Source organism: Bombyx mori, chromosome 3 (assembly GCF_030269925.1).
Source record: "Bombyx mori chromosome 3, ASM3026992v2".
Classification (NCBI taxonomy): domain Eukaryota; kingdom Metazoa; phylum Arthropoda; class Insecta; order Lepidoptera; family Bombycidae; genus Bombyx; species Bombyx mori.
In genome coordinates, this window is record NC_085109.1 from 13,535,914 (window position 1) to 13,554,450 (window position 18,537).

The 18,537-nt window shown below is 37.6% G+C and overlaps 1 protein-coding gene across 1 annotated transcript in view; it reads left to right on the plus strand.

Annotated features, from left to right (window-relative positions):
• The window catches only part of LOC101745659 (potassium voltage-gated channel protein Shaw), a 226,160-nt gene that overhangs the window by 10,364 nt on the left and 197,259 nt on the right, over positions 1 to 18,537 (plus strand). The window contains exon 2 of the mRNA XM_012688852.4: positions 15,145 to 15,294. Coding sequence (XP_012544306.2) covers positions 15,145 to 15,294 — 150 coding nt within the window. The remainder of the gene's footprint in view (positions 1 to 15,144; positions 15,295 to 18,537) is intronic.

Below are 18,537 nucleotides of genomic sequence, written 5' to 3' on the forward strand. Positions count from 1 at the left end.
TGTAACTCTTTGGTTTGTAATCAGATGTACCCTTTGCCTAGGTGACGTCGCTTACTGTTTTTTAACGTGTTTTTAAATAACGACTCTAAATAAGGATTTATTCTTGCAACACTAAAGCGACAATAACATGTACAATAACATACGAACGCACTGACGTCAACAGTGGTCCTAAAAAGTTAATCTTTTACTTTCTTTGACTTTCTTAGTACTCTTTGGCGCCCGGTTTTGATTTAGGGATTCTGAATGGGAAGCAGCGGGCTCTGTTGACGGGAACTTATTGACAGGGCGTATTATGTTTATTGTTATATTAATTTTTAGCGTAATTAAATAAATAAATAAATAAATAAATACTTAATGATAACCACGCCACTGGAAATCTATTGGAGAGGCCTGTGTTCAGCAGTGGACGGCGATAGGCTGAAATGATGATGATGATGATGAACCACGCCACGTTAACTGGTCCCGTGCTAAGTTCGTAAAGAACTTGTGTTACAGGTACCAGATAACAGAAATAAATGTAAGATTTTTATTGTACACGTACATATGTTTAATATTTAATATACATCGATAACCCTGGAAAAGACATTTATATTTATCATACAAATATCTTCCCTTGGCGGGATTCGAACCCGCGACCCCCTTGTGTAGTGACCATGTCACTTACCACTACACTAGACGGCCGTTAATTATTTTTATTACACAATTTTTTTCCTTCACCGCGGAAGTCATTACTGAAAATTTTGTTAGCTACGTACGTTATGTATTTCATCAGAAAAATCGATATTTGCCTTCAGGGTTCGAACACCGGGCGACTACTTCCTTGTAAGGGAAAATGTGTACGGTTCACCTAATAGAGACTGATTGCAATAGCTCGCAGATAATAGCAATACCAAAATCATTAAGAAGAAAATAAAAAAGAAAACTACTCCAATTATCCAAACGTGGTTCGAATTGGGACGTGTCAGTGGCGAACCAAACATGTGGTCATTCTTCATTATTAAGGTTTAACCGCAAACGTTTTTGCAATTTAGAATTTCCAATTTCGTGTTTTCAATCATGCGTGTACTAACCCAGCCAACTTAATAAAAAAATATTGATGATAAGGGATTAAAAAAACTTCAGAGGTGTCAAGGGACACCCGGATGGAACGAAGTTCCTTTCGATTAATTAGTGAAGGAATTGTAATTTTTTTTTAAGTTATAATAATAAATTACGGCATTATGAAGAAGAAAAAAACAATACTATGCTAAATTACTATTGTTGAAACGCTATCTCGAGAAACTGTACTCATTACACGGACCAATCGGATACGAGCAATGTCACGCGATAAGCGCCTACACGTTGATTGGTCAGAATGACGGATGTAAAAAGTGTCGTGACAACTTTTCGTAAGAATTTTTTCCGTCTAGCCCCCTTTCACAACGCGCGATAAGGAACTTCGTTCCAAAAATTAATAAATAACTCGGAACAAATCACGCACGGTCATCCGCCCCTAAATTAAGATTTCCTGTATTACAGTCACCATAGACTGACTATATTAAATATATGCATATTTATATACGTTTAAATATATATTATTATGTTGGTGTAACGTCACTATTTAGTTAACTAAAAATAGTTAAAGTAAACTGTTTCCTTAATGTTACGTATGTCAACAACTGCTTAAGATGGTATTAAAGATAAATCATGATTGAGCTACTCCCACTTTCTACTATAAGTACAAGTGACTATTGTCGCACAAAACATTCCGACTCGAGCAGCCGACTGAAGCGGAGCTCTGTGTATTCATCGTTATACACTCGAAATAAAATAACGCAATTCATTGGAAAAGTGAGTCTTAATTACTGTCACTATGGAAGGCAATATAGGCCTGAAGGCATGATAATGATGAAGAGAACGGCGTCATAGACGCTGACGTCATCATTTTAAAAACACCATGCAACCAGCAATCTCTGTCATATACATTAGATAATAAAAACCCAGAAAAAGAGCAACCAAACCTGTTTGCCGATGTGGGAATCGAACCTACGACCCTCAGCGCATCCGTAAGGAGCGCTAGCTACTACACCACCAAGTAAGACATTTAAACGACTTAACTCGTCCTAAAATTTAAACTAGTCTTTCGATATTGCTCTACAACATAAATTATTTTTATTTGCTTTCTATTGCTATTGCGCTTTCACATTACAATATCGCGGTCTGTATAATGTCCATGTGCCTAGCCCCCTTTATTATGGTGGCTGGTAGAATTCACATTGCGATATATATAGGTTACGCTAACCACTTATGATAGCGCGGGAAATGAATAGATCAAACTCCCAAATATACATATTTTTTTTTGCAAATTTGTGTTTCCCGGACAAGCTCACTAAAAATGTAACACTCATTACTTCTAATGGAAGCTCATATAATTTGAGGTATGTTTTATTTTTACAGCTACTGAATGCTAATTGTGTTACGTCAGTAGCTGTCTGGTATTTAGGCCTTACCGAGTAGTTATTCATATGAGGTATCAATGGATGGCTGTTAGTGCCTTTACCATAATATTATGTTGTGAAGATTTTACTGCTTGCTTCGAGAGGAGTATTCTTTTGATTGGTCTTTTACCTTCTACATTGACAGATATATTGGCCTTTATCTACGAATACAGAAAGTTAAAGTATTTTATACCTTTTTCAATAAATATATGCATCCATGGGATCGATGGATCTCTACCAGCGCAGTGGTAGTTTCTCAATGCTTTTTTTGAAAAGCATGTTGTACTGAGCTGTAGAAGTTTTCCTAACTTCGGAAAAAGAGGTAATTTGTCGGTACAAGGTCTGGTGAGTACTACAGATGACGCAAAACTTCGGACCTCTTGAAGTTAGAACCCATCTGTGCTATATGATATCGAGCGTTCTCGTGTAAGAACAGCAGGGGCGATTGACCACTCCCCTTCTTCCTCTCAGGAGGCGCCGGAGTCCAACATAGCCCGGTCCGTTACCCCCCTCGACAGGGTATCCGTAAATGGATTCCGCAGCGATAAAAAAAAGGGCGATTGACCAATGCTGACCGGAGATTCGAAAGCTTCTCCATCATTGCGTCCAGTTCCTCACAATGCACATCAGGAGTAGCGCTGGTGCAAATTGGTAAGAAACTGTGATGAACTATAACGGCAATAGACCATCAAAACAGTGACTATGATATTTTGAGGGGCAGCTTTTCATTTGGGGCCTTACCTAGGTCCTGTGACTCAGCGTTTAACCAACATGATGACCGGTTACGATTATCAAAAAGAATCTTTTTTTATTGCAAGTGACAAATCGGTTCAAAATCCCTTCGTTTCTGCGTCTGTGAAGCAATCTAAAGCATTTTAAATTTACCGTTTTGACGCGAATCGCCCAGTATTGTTTTAACTTTGAAAGCTAAAACAATATTAGCAATTAAAAGCTGCTTCCAACTGTGATAGATTGAGTATCGTCAGCTTCCACTATCGTATGTCAATCTTTGTTGTTGACTTTAGTTTTAGGGCGACCACAGGGCCATTTTTTAGATCAAAATTTCCATGTCGGAAGCTTTCATTCGTTTGCAATGTTTACATCGCACACGTCATTAATGTGAGCAGTTTGTGCGGCATTGCTACCGCGACTGAACAAGTATTCAATACTTACTAGTCTTTTTATCGTGTCCATATTGATAAAAAAAGATACAAGTGTAGTGATAACCAAAACATTTATTTATTCGGTACTTGAACCATTGTACCATGGTTCACTTGCGGACTAAATAATAATAATAATAATAATGGTTGGTTCGAAGTAAGTATCAGTTGAATGGAATATTTGAAATGTATTCAAATGATAATTACTTTTAATAAATGTATCTTTTTTATTTGATTGGTTTTGTTAATTTTAAGTATGTTTCAATGATACCATTTTTTTAAATTTTTTTTATTGCCTAGATATGTGGACGAGCTCACAGCCCACCTGGTCTTAAGTGGTTACTGGAACCCATAGACATCTACAACGTAAATGCGCCACACACCTTGAGATATAAGTTCTAAAGTCTCAGTATAGTTACAACGGCTGCCCCACCTTTCAAACCGAAAAGCATCACTGCTAATTATAATAATTATAATAATTACAATTTACACATGTGGACTTGTTGTTGTCTGTAATAAAATAATTCATTCATTCATTCATTCATCAATAAACAAATGACTGAATTGGAAAATATAGCTCCATATTTTTCAAAATAAAATTCATTTGAATTTAAAATTTATTGCCAGCCATACATAAATTACGTTTCAAATAATTCCGGTCACGGCCAGTAGTATTCTGAAATGGCAATTTCATAGTAGCGAATTGTTACCACAAAAGAGTTCAGTTAGTATGAGGCTTTGCATATATCTAACATCATCACACGAAGCTCGCCCCATACTTTGAATAATAGTAAATAGTTCTAAAGGCGTCAATTTTATTTCCTCCTACTTCGCTGCGTTCATGAAAATAAATCGCGTTTCATTACTGAGAAAAGCCGTGTTACTTTTTTAACACTACTGCGAATGAAGAATACAAAAAAAAATAAACATTCGTTTTATTAATATTAAATAAACGGGAATTCACACGAGATATTTGACTTTAAAAGTTCTGAAGAAGTGATACAAAAATATAAAACGGACACGGCCGGGCCAAGGTCTTGAAGTTAGGGCTGCCGATGCAATTAAAATCTTTTATTCATGTTTTAAAATTAAAATTAAAATAAAATTACCGGTGGTAGGACCTCTTGTGAGTCCGCACGGGTAGGTACCACCGCCCTGCCTATTTCTGCCGTGAAGCAGTAATGCGTTTCGGTTTGAAGGGTGGGGCAGTAGTTGTAACTATGCTGAGACCTTAGAACTTATATCACAACGTGGGTGACGCATTTACGTTGTAGATGTCTATGGGCTCCACTTAAGATGAGGTGGGCTGTGAGTTCGTCCACCCATATAAGCAACAAAAAAATATAAAAAAAATTTATTACCGACGAAGGCAGACAAAAATGCGGATAATCTAATAAAACTCTCGGAACACTATGCTAAGGGCACAGCTAAACATTTGTCTACAGATTTTTCTGAAGAGCCCATCTTAAATAATAATAATAATAGAGCCCTTTATTCGGAAAACAGATATAAAATTAAGTTTCTTATATTACTGCACTTATACTGATATATGTATATATATATGTATTTTAGAAAATTAAAATTGGTGTATTTGGTGCTTGTTTACTCTCTGTAAGTCCGTTTGCCAGTTGGCAAAGGCCTCCTCTAACCTACTCCATTCTGATCTCTCTCTGGCTACTCTACTCCATGTTATGCCCGCAACCTGCCTGATATCATCGTCCCATCTTTTTTGTTGCCTGCCTCTTTTCCTCTTGCCTTCCCTTGGGTACCAATGTGTAGTTATTTTGCTCCATTTTTCTTTTCCTCTGACCATGTGTCCCGCCCACTTCCATTTTAGCCTTTTTATTTTTAGAGTTACGTCTTGTGTCTTAGTATTTTTCCTAATGTTAGTGTTTCTTATTTTATCCTTCCTTTTTACTCCTATCATGCTTCTTTCCATTGCTCGTTGGCAAATAGCAATTCTATTGGTTATGTTTTTTGTTAAGGCCCATGTTTGGCTTCCATACATTAAAATTGGTAGAATGCAAACATTGAATAGTTTGCCTTTTGTTCCTATATGAAGGTTTTTATCTTTCATTATTTCTCTCAGATCCCAATACCTCTTCCAACTGTTTGCAATTCTTCTTTTGATCTCTTTGTTTATATTATCTTTAGGTGATATCAGCTGTCCGAGGTATATATATTCTTCGACATAGGTAATTTCTGACTTGCCTACATTTATGCTGCTTTTGGTTCCGTTGGTCATTACTTTTGTTTTTTCGGGATTTAATTTTAGTCCTACTTTTTCACTCTCCGAGGCTAGTTCGTTTAACATTCTATTTAGGTCTCCCGGTGTTTTTGCGAATAACACAATGTCATCGGCAAATCTTAAGTGTGTTAGTGTGCGGCCGTCTATATTTAAACCCAGATTCTCCCAATCAAGGCTCCTGAAGATCATTTCCAAAACAGAGGAGAAAAGTTTTGGAGAGAGAGGATCTCCTTGTCTTACTCCTTTTTGTATCTTAAACGAATCTCCTTTCTTTTCTAGCTGAATGCACGCCGAGCTGTTTTTGTAAACATTTCTAATCAATCTTATATATTTTTGTTCTATTCCTTGTTCTCTTAACGCCTCCCAGATGTTTGCATGTATTAATGAGTCAAATGCTTTGGTGTAATCGACAAATGCTAGATAGTATATGAGTTGATATTCTGTATATTTTTCAATGATTTGCCTAACAGCATGGATATGATCAAGTACTGAGTAGTTTCTTCTAAAACCTGCTTGTTCTATTGGCTGTTGCTCGTCGAGTTTGCCCTCCATTCGCTTGAGCAAGATCTTTGCAAATATTTTGTACAGGTTGGACATTAAACTTATGGGTCGGTAGTTTCCAATATCGTACTGATCACCTTTTTTGTACAGAAGGATTATATTGGATTTAGTCCATTGCTGGGGAATCGTTTCTGTGTTGATGATATCGTTGAAGATTTCTTTGAGAATAGGTGTTATTGTTTGTTTCGCTTGTTTTAGTACTTCGTTACTTATTCTGTCGGGTCCTGGAGCTTTATTGTCTATTTGAGTTTCTATAGCGAATTCTATTTCATCCTGTATGATGCTGGGCACGGATGAGAATTCCAACAACTCTATTTCTTTTTCCTCTATGTTGTTTTCATATAATTTCTTGTAGTAAGATCTAGCAATTCCTAATATTCCTTGCCTTCGATTTTCCTTCAAGCTATTACTATCTTTCATCTGTACGATCCAGTCCTTTTTGTTTGATAATTCCTTATGTGCCTTTTTTATACCTCCTGTTTGTAAAATGTGTCTCTCTATTGTTTCCATTCTTTTTTGAGTTCTATCTTTTCTAATACTTTCTTTAATTTCTTTGCTGAGTTTTGCTATTTGCTTTCGATTATCGTTACTATTTTTTTCTTTAATTAAGTTAGCTCTTTGTTTGAGAAGGTTGATTGTTTTGGTAGTCATCCACTTGTTAGATAGGTCTTTGTTATTAGTCCCTTGTTGAATAGCTGCTTTGATTGCTCCTTCTAACCAGTCGTATTTTTCTTGCACCTCCATGTTTGTTGTCTCTTTTTTGTAATCTATAAGTTTTGTCATTACAGAGTTGGCTATTTGGGATATTTGGTATTTGGTAGGTTTTGTGTTCATCATATTGTTTCTTGGTCTTGAGTTTTTTGGCGGGGTTGTCGTTAGTTCTGCTCGAATAATTCGATGGTTTGTATTGAAGTTGAAATTGCTTATAACTTTCATGTTAGAGAAGTATCTACTTTTATTAGACATTATAAAATCTATTTGGTTTTTTGTTTTCCCGTCTGGTGATGACCAGGTCCACATCTTACTTTCTTTCTTCTTGAACACTGTGTTTAAGATTCTCAAGCCATTCTCCTGTGCAAAGTTTACAAGTCTTTCTCCGTTTCTGCTTCTGGCCTTTTTTCCATACACAAATGGTCCCAAGACTGTGTCTTCTTCTGGTTGTCGTTCTCCAATTTGGCCATTGAAGTCTCCTATCACAACAAGGTTTTTGTAAGCATAGTCTTGGATTGTTTTATTTAGGTCTAGGTAGAATGACTCTATTGATACTGTATCGGATTGTTCCGTGGGTGAGTATACTTGTATGATAGTCCATGGATCTTTGTACCCAGGTAGCTTAAGATTCATCAGTGCTATGCGTTCTGATACTCCTATAAAGCTCTCAACATAGTTTGTGAGGTATTTTTTTATAATAAAACCAACTCCATACTGACCTGGGGTCGTTCCTATATGGTATAGAAGGAAGTCTGGATGGGAAATAATTCTTTCTCCCATTCGCCTTACCTCACTCAGGCCGACAATGTCCCATTTAATCTGTTTCAACGCATATACTAGTTCTGTAAGGCTTTCATCGTTTTTCAGTGTAAGTACATTGAGGGCTGCAATATAAATTTTTGATTTCGTGTAGCTGTTTTCGCAATTGATTTCTTGTGTTATTGGGGGGTTGTGGTTCCTATCCCCCACCAATCGGCTTGGGGTAGATCTAATATTTGGGGTTGCAGTATCTAATTTTTGTTTTATTGTTAGAGGGTGATGGTCTAATCCTCCCTCGGTGACCAGCCGTCTTGGGAGTATTTGATTTTGTTGTTTTAGCTGTGACGTATTTAGTTGTAGTTCAAATAAATGTTGACTTGGATTGTTTGTTGTTGTCGGTTGTAATCCTCCGGTTCTTGATGGAGTATTAGTTTTTGTTTGTGTTTTTTTTCTGAAAAGGAGTGTGATCTCTGTCGTAAGTATTGAAAAGCATCTATTTTGTGCATCTTCGTATTTGTTGCAATTGGGTTGCCAGGACTTGGAGTTTCAGATCTTTTCCTTTTTTCTGTGTCTTTTTTGCTGTCGCCGGAATTTTTGTTTTTATTTCCTTTCTTGGCTAGAAGTACTTCCTTTGGTAGATCGTGCGTGATGTATATGTCAGCTTTCAATTTCTTTTTATTTTTCAAAATCTGGATTTTCCTCTGTAGGCTCGTGGTAGCAAGCAAAATTGGTCTAGTTTTGCCATCTCTGGATCCTTTTTTCCCTAGTCTCTGAAGTATGTTAATATCTTCTGTTTTAATTTCCACTTCGATTCCGCGCAATGTTGATTTTACAAGGTTACTTAGATCTTCGAATTTTTCATCATTTTCTTCAGGTAAGCCATGAATTAATATATTGTTTTTCCTGGTAATAGACGCGAGGGTAAGAATCTTTTTGTTTAATGTCTCAACTTCCTGCTTCAGTTTTTCGTTCTCCTCTATGATCGGTTTTATTTTTTCGTCGACTTGGTGTAATATGGCTGCAGTTATATTTTCCGTAATTGTAGCAGTTTGCAAGTTCAATTGTTCCGTCATTTTAGATAAAAGCAGTGACATCTCAGGTGACAACGACATTTTTATGTGAAACGAAACGTAAAGTTGAGCGGAATTTGAAACTAGTTTCTGAACGTAATGTTGTTTTTTTTTTTTTTTTTCTTTTTCTTAAATTGGTATCGCTGTTGCGGGTAGTAGCACAATTTGTCGCTTTGACAGATCTCGAACAATGTTAACTAGATTTTGAGTACAGGATTTATCACTTTTTAAATGTGTTTTTAAGTTCACTATGATTCATAACGATGAACACACGTTCCATAAATATTTGGTGTTGCACTATTTAAAGGTGGGCTTATTATTTCTCACTGATTTTCACTTGTTTATCGGGAGTGTTTAGCAAACGTCTAGCGTACAAGACAACCGGAACCGGATTTAGCGACTGGTAATCGTAAGATAAGACGCCCGGTGTACTCAAAGCATGCGAAGCGATTATCCCGGTGTATATGTCACTCAGGCAGCTAATATTCTTTCTTAATAAATACATACGTATGAAAAACGTGGTAATGAATGACTTTCAAGATGAAGAACTAACACAATTATTTTGATCTACAGTCTTAAAAAAAAATTATAATCATTATTAATTACTATATTGCTTATTATTAGCAAGAAGCAGTAGTGATTTTGAAGGATGGTCCAATCTTGCTTTGTAGACATTGTTCACTGTCACTTTTAATGTCTAATGTCTTAATATATCAAGACATTGGAGTCATTCACGTTTATGGGTTCCTGGTGAGAATTCAACGAGAGATCGATGGAGATTACTTGTTGTCCATCAAGAGCAAAAACAATTGGATGAAAAATAAAATAAAAAATTGAAATGCTGTAACAACTGGAGTCATAGTAATAAAGACTTCTCGACAACCGCGTAAAAGTTAAACCGATTAAAACCAAGCAAACCCGCAAAATTATAATTTGCGTAATAACTGGTTGTAGTACCTCTCGTGAGTCCGCGCGGGTAGGTACCACCACCCTGCCTATTACTGCTGTTAAGCAGTAATGCGTTTCGGTTTGAAGGGTGGGGCAGCCGTTGTAACTAACTATACTTGAGACCTTAGAACTTATATCTCAAGGTGTGTGGCGCATTGTGGATGTCTATGGGCTTCAGTAACCACTTAACACTAGGTGGACTGTGAGCTCGTCCACCTATCCAAGCATTAAAAAAAAGTTGAATAATATTTTTTCTCGTCAGAACCAACCCTGCGTCCGAATGTAAAGCGAAATACTTTTTTTTTTAGACGAGCGAACTATGAGGTAAACATGAACAAGAACTGAAAAGGATGACTCTTTTCAAAATATCCGTCTGTATTAATTTCATTTTTGAATTTTAATTTTAAGATCTTACAGAATCGGGCTTTAGAGATTTTTAACGTGCTCATCATCCCGCTGACTTTTCCTTTTCAGTTACTTATACAGCTTTAGTTCTTCTCATTAGTTGTATACTCTTCCATTTAATGTGCCATAGAGGCATTTAGGGTTGTGTCGGGAAGAATACAGAAGCATGTTTGTGAAAAATTGTATTTTTGAACAATCTACCACTAGTCAATGAATAAGTAATCAAGCTAAAAAATTAAGTTTGTAAGTCAGCTTTAGTAGAAAAGCTCTATCATGCAACGTTCATTTCTGAGATAGAATTTCTATTCAAAACAAAAACTAGTCAACATATTCCAACGCACGTAAAACAGCACAACTATCATACTCTCTGGGTAGTTTTCCACAGAGACTTGAATAGACTAGACGCCCTTATGAATCAAATAATAATTTCTCTTTGTCTAAAAGAAATTAAAACATGCATCTGCTTTTTAATTGAATTCTTTTGCACGGATTTTTTCCTTTTTTTAAAAAATGCGAGTAGCGCAGGGCTGCTCATTATGACGAACTTTGGAGGAGGCTTTTGTCTAGCAGTGGACGCCTGTGAGCTGATGATGAGTATATTTAAAACAAATTACTGGTGGTAGGACCACTTGTGAGTCCGCGCGGGTGGGTACCACCACCCTGTCTATTTCTGCCGTGAACCAGTAATGCATTTCGGTTTGAAGGGTGGGGCAGCCGTTGTATCTATACTTGAGACTTTAGAACTTATATCTCAAGGTAGGTGGCCCATTTACGTTGTAGATGTCTATGGGTTCCAGTATCCACTTAACACCAGGTGGGCTGTGAGCTCGTCCACCCATCTAAGCAATAAAAAAAAACTAGTCGTAAATCGCCCTCACACTCGTTCCTTTTGAATCTACGTGAAATATTTATTATTTATGATTTTCATATTAGTTTTACAAAAAAAAAAAACGTCAAATGAATTTAACGCTCTCATAATATAAGAATATTGAGCTGAGTTCCAGACAGTACTTAGGATTCAGCTCACGAACAGAACCTTCAGAGGATAAGAAATACTATAATTCCGATTGATTTGCCAACGGTACGTCCTCAGAGTATTGACTAACTCCGAAAGGACAACTAAATATTCAAATTTATATAATTAACTATTATTGATGGTCGATATATTAAAATAATAAGATGATAATCACTACATAGTATAAAACAAAGTCGCTTTCTTTGTCCCTATGTATGCTTAAATCTTTAAAACTACGCAACGGATTTTGTTGCGGTTTTTTTAATAGATAGAGTGATTGAAGAGGAAGGTTTATTATGTATAATAACATCCATTAAATAGTGGAGAAATCAATAATAAATTACAGTTTCCAAAGCGAAGCGAGGGCGGGTCGCTAGTTTTAAATAATGATTTAGGTAACCTTGTACTTTTGGTTGCCAATGATATTATTGATTCAGTGTCAATTATTTTTAACAAATTCTAGAAAGTCTAGAGAGACCACATTTTATAGTTATAGTAGGTACTGATGCACTTTTTTTTCCAGGTGGAAGGGCTCGATCAGGTTATGCATAGTAATATAGCATAAAGGACCTTTCGAGGTCAAAAGTCAGGCCGAAATCAGTCGTCAGGATCTTTCAAGTTATGATGAGATGAACTGGCATCAAACACCGCTCAACGTTAAGAAAATGACTAATTCAAAAGATCACAAAGTCGAAACTGCTTTCATTTTCCTCCGTTTTCAGTTTAAATTATAAATGTTATGGGCTGCGGTAGTCCTTAAGCCATTTACTTATCTGAATGAGTACTGATTAATAAATGAGTGTAAATAAGTATTGGCATAACATAAACTTGCCAATGTCCATGATTACATAACGTTCTCAATGGTTTACCGAAGTCAAGTTTCGTTGTTTTCTCGATGCTCTGATTTCCCTCGAGTACACCTGGAGATTCATTTGGTGTTACCAGTGTGTATTTTTATTATGCTTTTTCTTATATATCATATTATTTCTGGAGAGGCTTCTTGTTGTTTGATCTTCCTGATATAATTTGGTTAAGTGGGCTAACGATGCTGGAGCTTGATATTACAGTCTTAGACCGGTATTTACGTCCACCCAAATATTGTTCAAGTATCAAGTGAGTGCTAACTTGGGGTTTGAGGTCACACTTTGAAGTTGCACGTTCGCCGCGTTCACTGGATGTACATAGAAGTAACTTAAATTTTACCTATGAAACATAGCAGAAATTGAGATAGGAATAAGGGTAGTCCCAACAAACGGATGGGTATGTGATGATGGTGATGGGTGATGGAGGAGCAGCATTGGTAGATTAGGCACGCTGGGGGCGTACATGGTTAATGAACGTACTAATATGATATTGTAATTTAATTATTGTAATGCAATATTCGAATATGGAAAAGTGAAATTTAAAATTTTACTTTTGAATACATTAACTGGAGTTACAGACCAGCTTATTCACCATTGGCGATTATGACTATTGGTTGATTATGAGATTTTAAGGATTTTAAGGTCAGAAGATCATGAAAGATTAGCGATTCGAGATACGGATATGCGACTCTTGTCACATTCAGATTCTTCGCCTAAGGCTTAAGCGAAGAAACTGAATGTGACAAGGGGTCCTAAGCCTTTCGTGCTTCTTCTTAATTACCTCCATCTTCCCAAATTCTTCCTAGCCCACATTCATTTTACAGACCTTATGACTTAATCCAAGTCCGTATACTATGGGATTATGGTATACTCGTCTATTACTTTTGCTGCAAATTTTTCATGTGTTTCAGTCTGAAGAGAAGCGAAGAATAATTGTTTATCAGTGGCTATCATAGAATAGTAGTGATCAGAAGTAACTTAGACGGAACAAAACCTTGCAACTCATGTTGCTCAAGACGTTGATATTGCAGGGTTTTCTTGAAATACTTCTTAGAGAAATTTAAGCTTTTGCCCGTTAAATTCATTGACAGCTACCACTACACGGGATTTGTTGACCATCATTGATTAAACATCACTATTTTAGACAAGTTTATTGTCCGGTTTTTTTACTTATTAAGGAAGGATTACTGGTGGCCCAAAGGCCTTTCCAGTTTCACCAGGACAGGTGGGCAAACAGAAGCTCAGCTAGGACTATTCTCCTGATGTCATAGTTGACTAAAAGTAAGAAAAGTTGACACTGGTTAATCTTTTAAGCCGTATGTGCCCAAAATAAATTAGAATCTCTTATCATAATTCAATCTGAAGCGTTTCCTGTAAAAACCTTAAGAGTACATCTTATTATCGAATTTAAGGAGAGCTTCCAAGTCTGTCAGTCTGCTCCGTTTGAAGGTTCCCAATAAAGTGGCTGCTACAAATTGAGGTGTATTTTCAAAAGCACTTACCAAAAACCGTTTGTACTTAGCTGACTTGAATAGACCACGCTCAAGGTATTTCTATGAATTGGCTTTTTAATAATAAGAGATTATGGGAAAAATGGAGGTCTGTGCGAAAAGTAGATTGGCGTTTCTCAGTGCGAGAAGGATACTTCATTAACTTATCATGATAGAAATAATGGAAGTGTTACTAATAGCTTTACTTAATCTTTCACAATACCATAAATATTTCAGATGAAACTGTCGATAGCGTTGACTAATCAAAACAGGTTTTAATATTACCATGGACTTTCTCTTGAGCATTTATGAACGAATTCATAATAGGTAAACATGAGCAAGTTGACTTGATCTTCGAACGTTAATTAATCATTATACTGGTGGTAGGACCTCTTGTGAGTCCGGGCGGGTAGGTACCACCACCCTGCCTAATTCTGCCGTGAAGCAGTAATGCGTTTCGGTTTGAAGGGTAGGGCAGCCGTTGTAACTATATTGAGATCTTAGAATTTATATCTCAAGGTGGGTGGCGCATTTACGTTGTAGATGTCCATGGGCTCCTGTAACCACTTAACACCAGGTGGGCTGTGAGCTCGTCAACCTATCTAAGCAATAAAAAAAATTATAACCCTAATCATCAGTTAACTCAAAGTATCGTCTATGATCACGAACACTAAAGTATTGGAAAAGTCATAAATCAATTAATTTAATAACAAAAAAAAAACGCGTAATTAAACTGTAAAAGCAATTTAAATTTAAATTTTAAATTTAGATACCAGTTCCATCCAGATTCAGCTCTGATTATTCGAGCAACCTTTCTCAGTGTACTTCGTCGAGATACTCCTACCACTTCTCCGAAGTCCACCTGAAGTAATGAAACTCTCACTTGAAGTCGTCGTGGCCTAAAGGATAAAGACGTCCGGTGCATTCGTATTGAGCGATGCACCGGTATTCGAATCCCAGGCGGGTACCAATTTTTCTAATGAAATACGTACTCAACAAATGTTCACGATTGACTTCCACGATGTAGGAATAACACCGTGTAATAAAAATCAAACCAGCAAAATTATAATTTGCGTAATTACTGGTGCTAGGACCTCTTGTGAGCCTGCTTAGACAGGTACCACCACCCTGCCTATTTCTGCCGTGAAGCAGTAATGCGTATCGGTTTGAAGGCGAGCAGCCGTTGTAACTATACTTGAGACCTTAGAACTTATATCTCAAGGTGGGTGGCGCATTTACGTATTTACGTCCTATAGGTATATGGACTCCAGTAACCACTTAACACCAGGTGGGCTGTGAGCTCGTCTACCATCTAAGCAATAAAAAACAACCTCGTTTCCAACCAATTTAGTCCACTATTATTTAGATTAAGTAGATATGGGTGAAAAGGTTTTTTGCATGGTCATAAGTTGAGCTGAAAGTAGATTTTGTTTTTAGATACGAGACTTACAAGGCGACCTTGAAGAAGATCCCCGCGACGCGACTGTCCCGGCTGACGGAGGCGCTCGCCAACTACGACCCGGTGCTCAACGAGTATTTCTTCGACCGGCACCCAGGGGTCTTTGCCCAAGTCCTCAACTACTACAGGTAACGGTAATTTATGTAAGGAAAACCAGTTGCTACATTCTTAAATCTACTTCTTATTGACTCTAGTAGATCTTTTGACGTAACAACGTCTTATAATTCGATGGATCCGACTGCACGCACGAAAAAACATGACTCATGTGGCGTTACCTCGCTCTAAGGCGTTCCTTTTAAGACTTGAAGTGCAAGCGAGAGCGCGCAACGAGCGACAAAGAGGCACAACCGGCCTCCGCTTTCGGCAGCGTTCGACATCTGTCTCTCTCCTACTTGAGTGAGCGATGCATCCGCGTGGACAGCTGCTATACAATAATACATTTACATGTTTTCGCCAAGTATGAAGTTCAGTGACAAGTGAATGTGGTGTCAATTGTTTATAGCAACGATAATTGCGATAATTGAAAAATGAAACCATTCCATCAGTATTTTCTTATGACGTTGTCACGTTCAACTATCGTCAGTAAACCGACTTTACAGACAACCGATTTATTTATTGCTTAGATGGGTGGACGAGCTTATAGCCCACCTGGTGTTAAGTGGTTACTGGAGCCCAAAGACAGATATAAGTTCTAAGGTCTCAAGTATAGTTACAACGGCTGCCCCACCATTCAAACCGAAACGCATTACTGGTTCACGGCAGAAATAGGTAGGGTGGTGGTACCTACCCGCGCGGACTCACAAGTGGTCCTACCACCAATAAAATGATTAATGTGTGTAGGGACCACAAATATCCCTATAGCAACTAATAATAATATGTATGTGTTAGCGATAATTATATTGCAGTGATGCTACCATCAGTCTCGGGATTGTCGGGCTGTCGATAGCACGTTAGGTTGTAATCCCAATATACGTTAGTCACTTAACTGAACACGTGTCTTATTAATCCTTGCCCGATATAGAGTCTCAACATCATCATTGTCCTGCCCTTCTCCCACCTGGGGTCGGCGCAACATGTTTTCTCCTTCCATACTCTTCTATCATATACCATTTCTTCGCTCACTCCCCTCCTACCCATATCGTCTTTCACACAATCCATCCATTTCTTCTTAGGTCTACCTCTTCCTCTAAATCCTTCCACATTCATAGTTAACACTCTCTTAACAACCTCATTTTCATTCCGTCTCATCACATGTCCATACCATCCCAAACGTGCACTCCTCAGCTTCTCTGTCACAGGTGCCACTTTCAGACTTCCTCTAACATATTCATTACGTATTCTATCCATTCTCGTTACTCCACACATCCATCGCAACATTCGCATCTCGGCGGCATGCAATCGCCTTTCATCCGCCACTTTCGTTGTCCAACAAGCAACGATATAAAGACTCAACATGTGTATGAAATGAGATTACCATGGCCTTTATGAACAGAATACTTAGGTACGATTGGTGAAAACTCGATCATGGTCACTCACACGCTAACCATTCCTTAGACATAAGGCTGAACCTTTGAATGGTCTATAACGGCTGTCTTATCTTTTTTAACGGGAATGAATGCTTCGCGGTAGAAATATGCAGGATAGTGGTACCCATTCGTGCAGGAGTACAATGCGCCCCGTCTATATATTTAAAAATGGATTGCTGTTGGTTAGTCCCGCTAAAACTCTTTTTTATTTTTATTGCTTAGATGAGTGGACGAGCTCACAGACCACCTGGTGTTAAGTGGTTACTGGAACCCATTGACATCTACGACATAAATGCGCCACGCACCTTGAGATATAAGTTCTAAGGTCTCAGTAGAGTTACAACGGCTGCCCCATCCTTCAAACCGAAACGCATTACTGCTTTACGGCTGAAATAGGCAGGGAGGTGGTGGTACCTACCCGTGCGGACTCACAAGAGGTCCGACCACTAGTAATTCCACCAGTAATTCGAGAACGACTGGACCGATTTGGCTAATTTTGGTCTTGAATTATTTATCGAAGTCCAGAGAAGGCTTAAAAGGTAGATAAATATGAAAATTCTCGGAGTTAAATAAAGTTTAGGTCTTTTATTTATCGATTGAGGCACTACGAAGTCTGCCAGGTCAGCTAGTCACCAATAAATACACCTTGCCTATTTCTGCCGTCAAGCAGTAATGCATTTCGGTTTGAAGGGGGGAAAGCAGCCGTTGTACTGTAAAAACTGAGACCTTAGAACTCATGTCTCAAGGTGAGTGGCGGCATTTAAGTTGCAGATGTCTTTGGGTTTTTAACCACTTAAAATCAGGTAGGCCGTGAGCTCGTCCACCCATTTAAGCACAAAAAAATCGCTGCTGCTCATCCCCCGATGAATTCCTTGTCGCCTTTTACGACACCCGGGATAAGAGATGAGGTGATGATATTTTATAACTTGCATCACTAAGTGTGAACCGGAAATGTGTCAAGTGTGTTATGAAGCTACCAAAAATACACTAATTTAAACAGTATTCCGGACGATAGTATTCTATTAAATACTTTTACATCAGTTTACTCACGGAACTAATGGAAAAATGTACGTTGTCTTGCTCAAGAGATGATCTAAACAAGCATTCGTTTGCCTGTGATCACGATACAACGTATTGTGAAACAAAAATAGTATATTGAGAGAGAGAGAGAGAGAGAGAGAGAGAGAGAGAGAGAGAGAGAGAGAGAGAGAGAGAGAGAGAGAGAGAGAGAACTTTATTGCACACCAAAACACATAAAATCAGAAAACAGTCAACAAGCAGATACGTTTGTGGAATAGGCGGTCTTATCGCTAAAAGCGATCTCTTCCAGACAACCGTTTATTATTTTTATTATTTTATTTTTTTATTCGAAAGAGACTTGTATGAGGAGTATTAAGGGTAGGCAGCGGCTTGGCTCTGTCCCTGGCATTGCTGAAGTCCATGGACGACGGTAACCACTCACCATCAGGTGGGCCGTATGCTCGTCTGCCTACAAGGGCAATTAAAAAAACTCGAAAGTCTGGACAGATAAAGATACAGCAGGTATGTTGCGGTGTACTATTAACAACACATTATTAAAGAAAATACATACATATTTCTCCTTATAGAGCAACTCAATTTGTGCTATAGTTTTACTAGGCTAAGCTGTATTTTGATGTAAATAAAATAATACGTTATAAAACAATATTTAAAGCTATACCACTTTTACCACTACTACTTTTTACTACCACTTTTTTTATGTTTTTTTATTTCAATATTCCAAAATACTTTTATATTTCTAACTAGCGACCGGCCTTGCTTCGCTTCGGAAGCTGTAATTTATTATTGATTTCTCCACTATTTAAT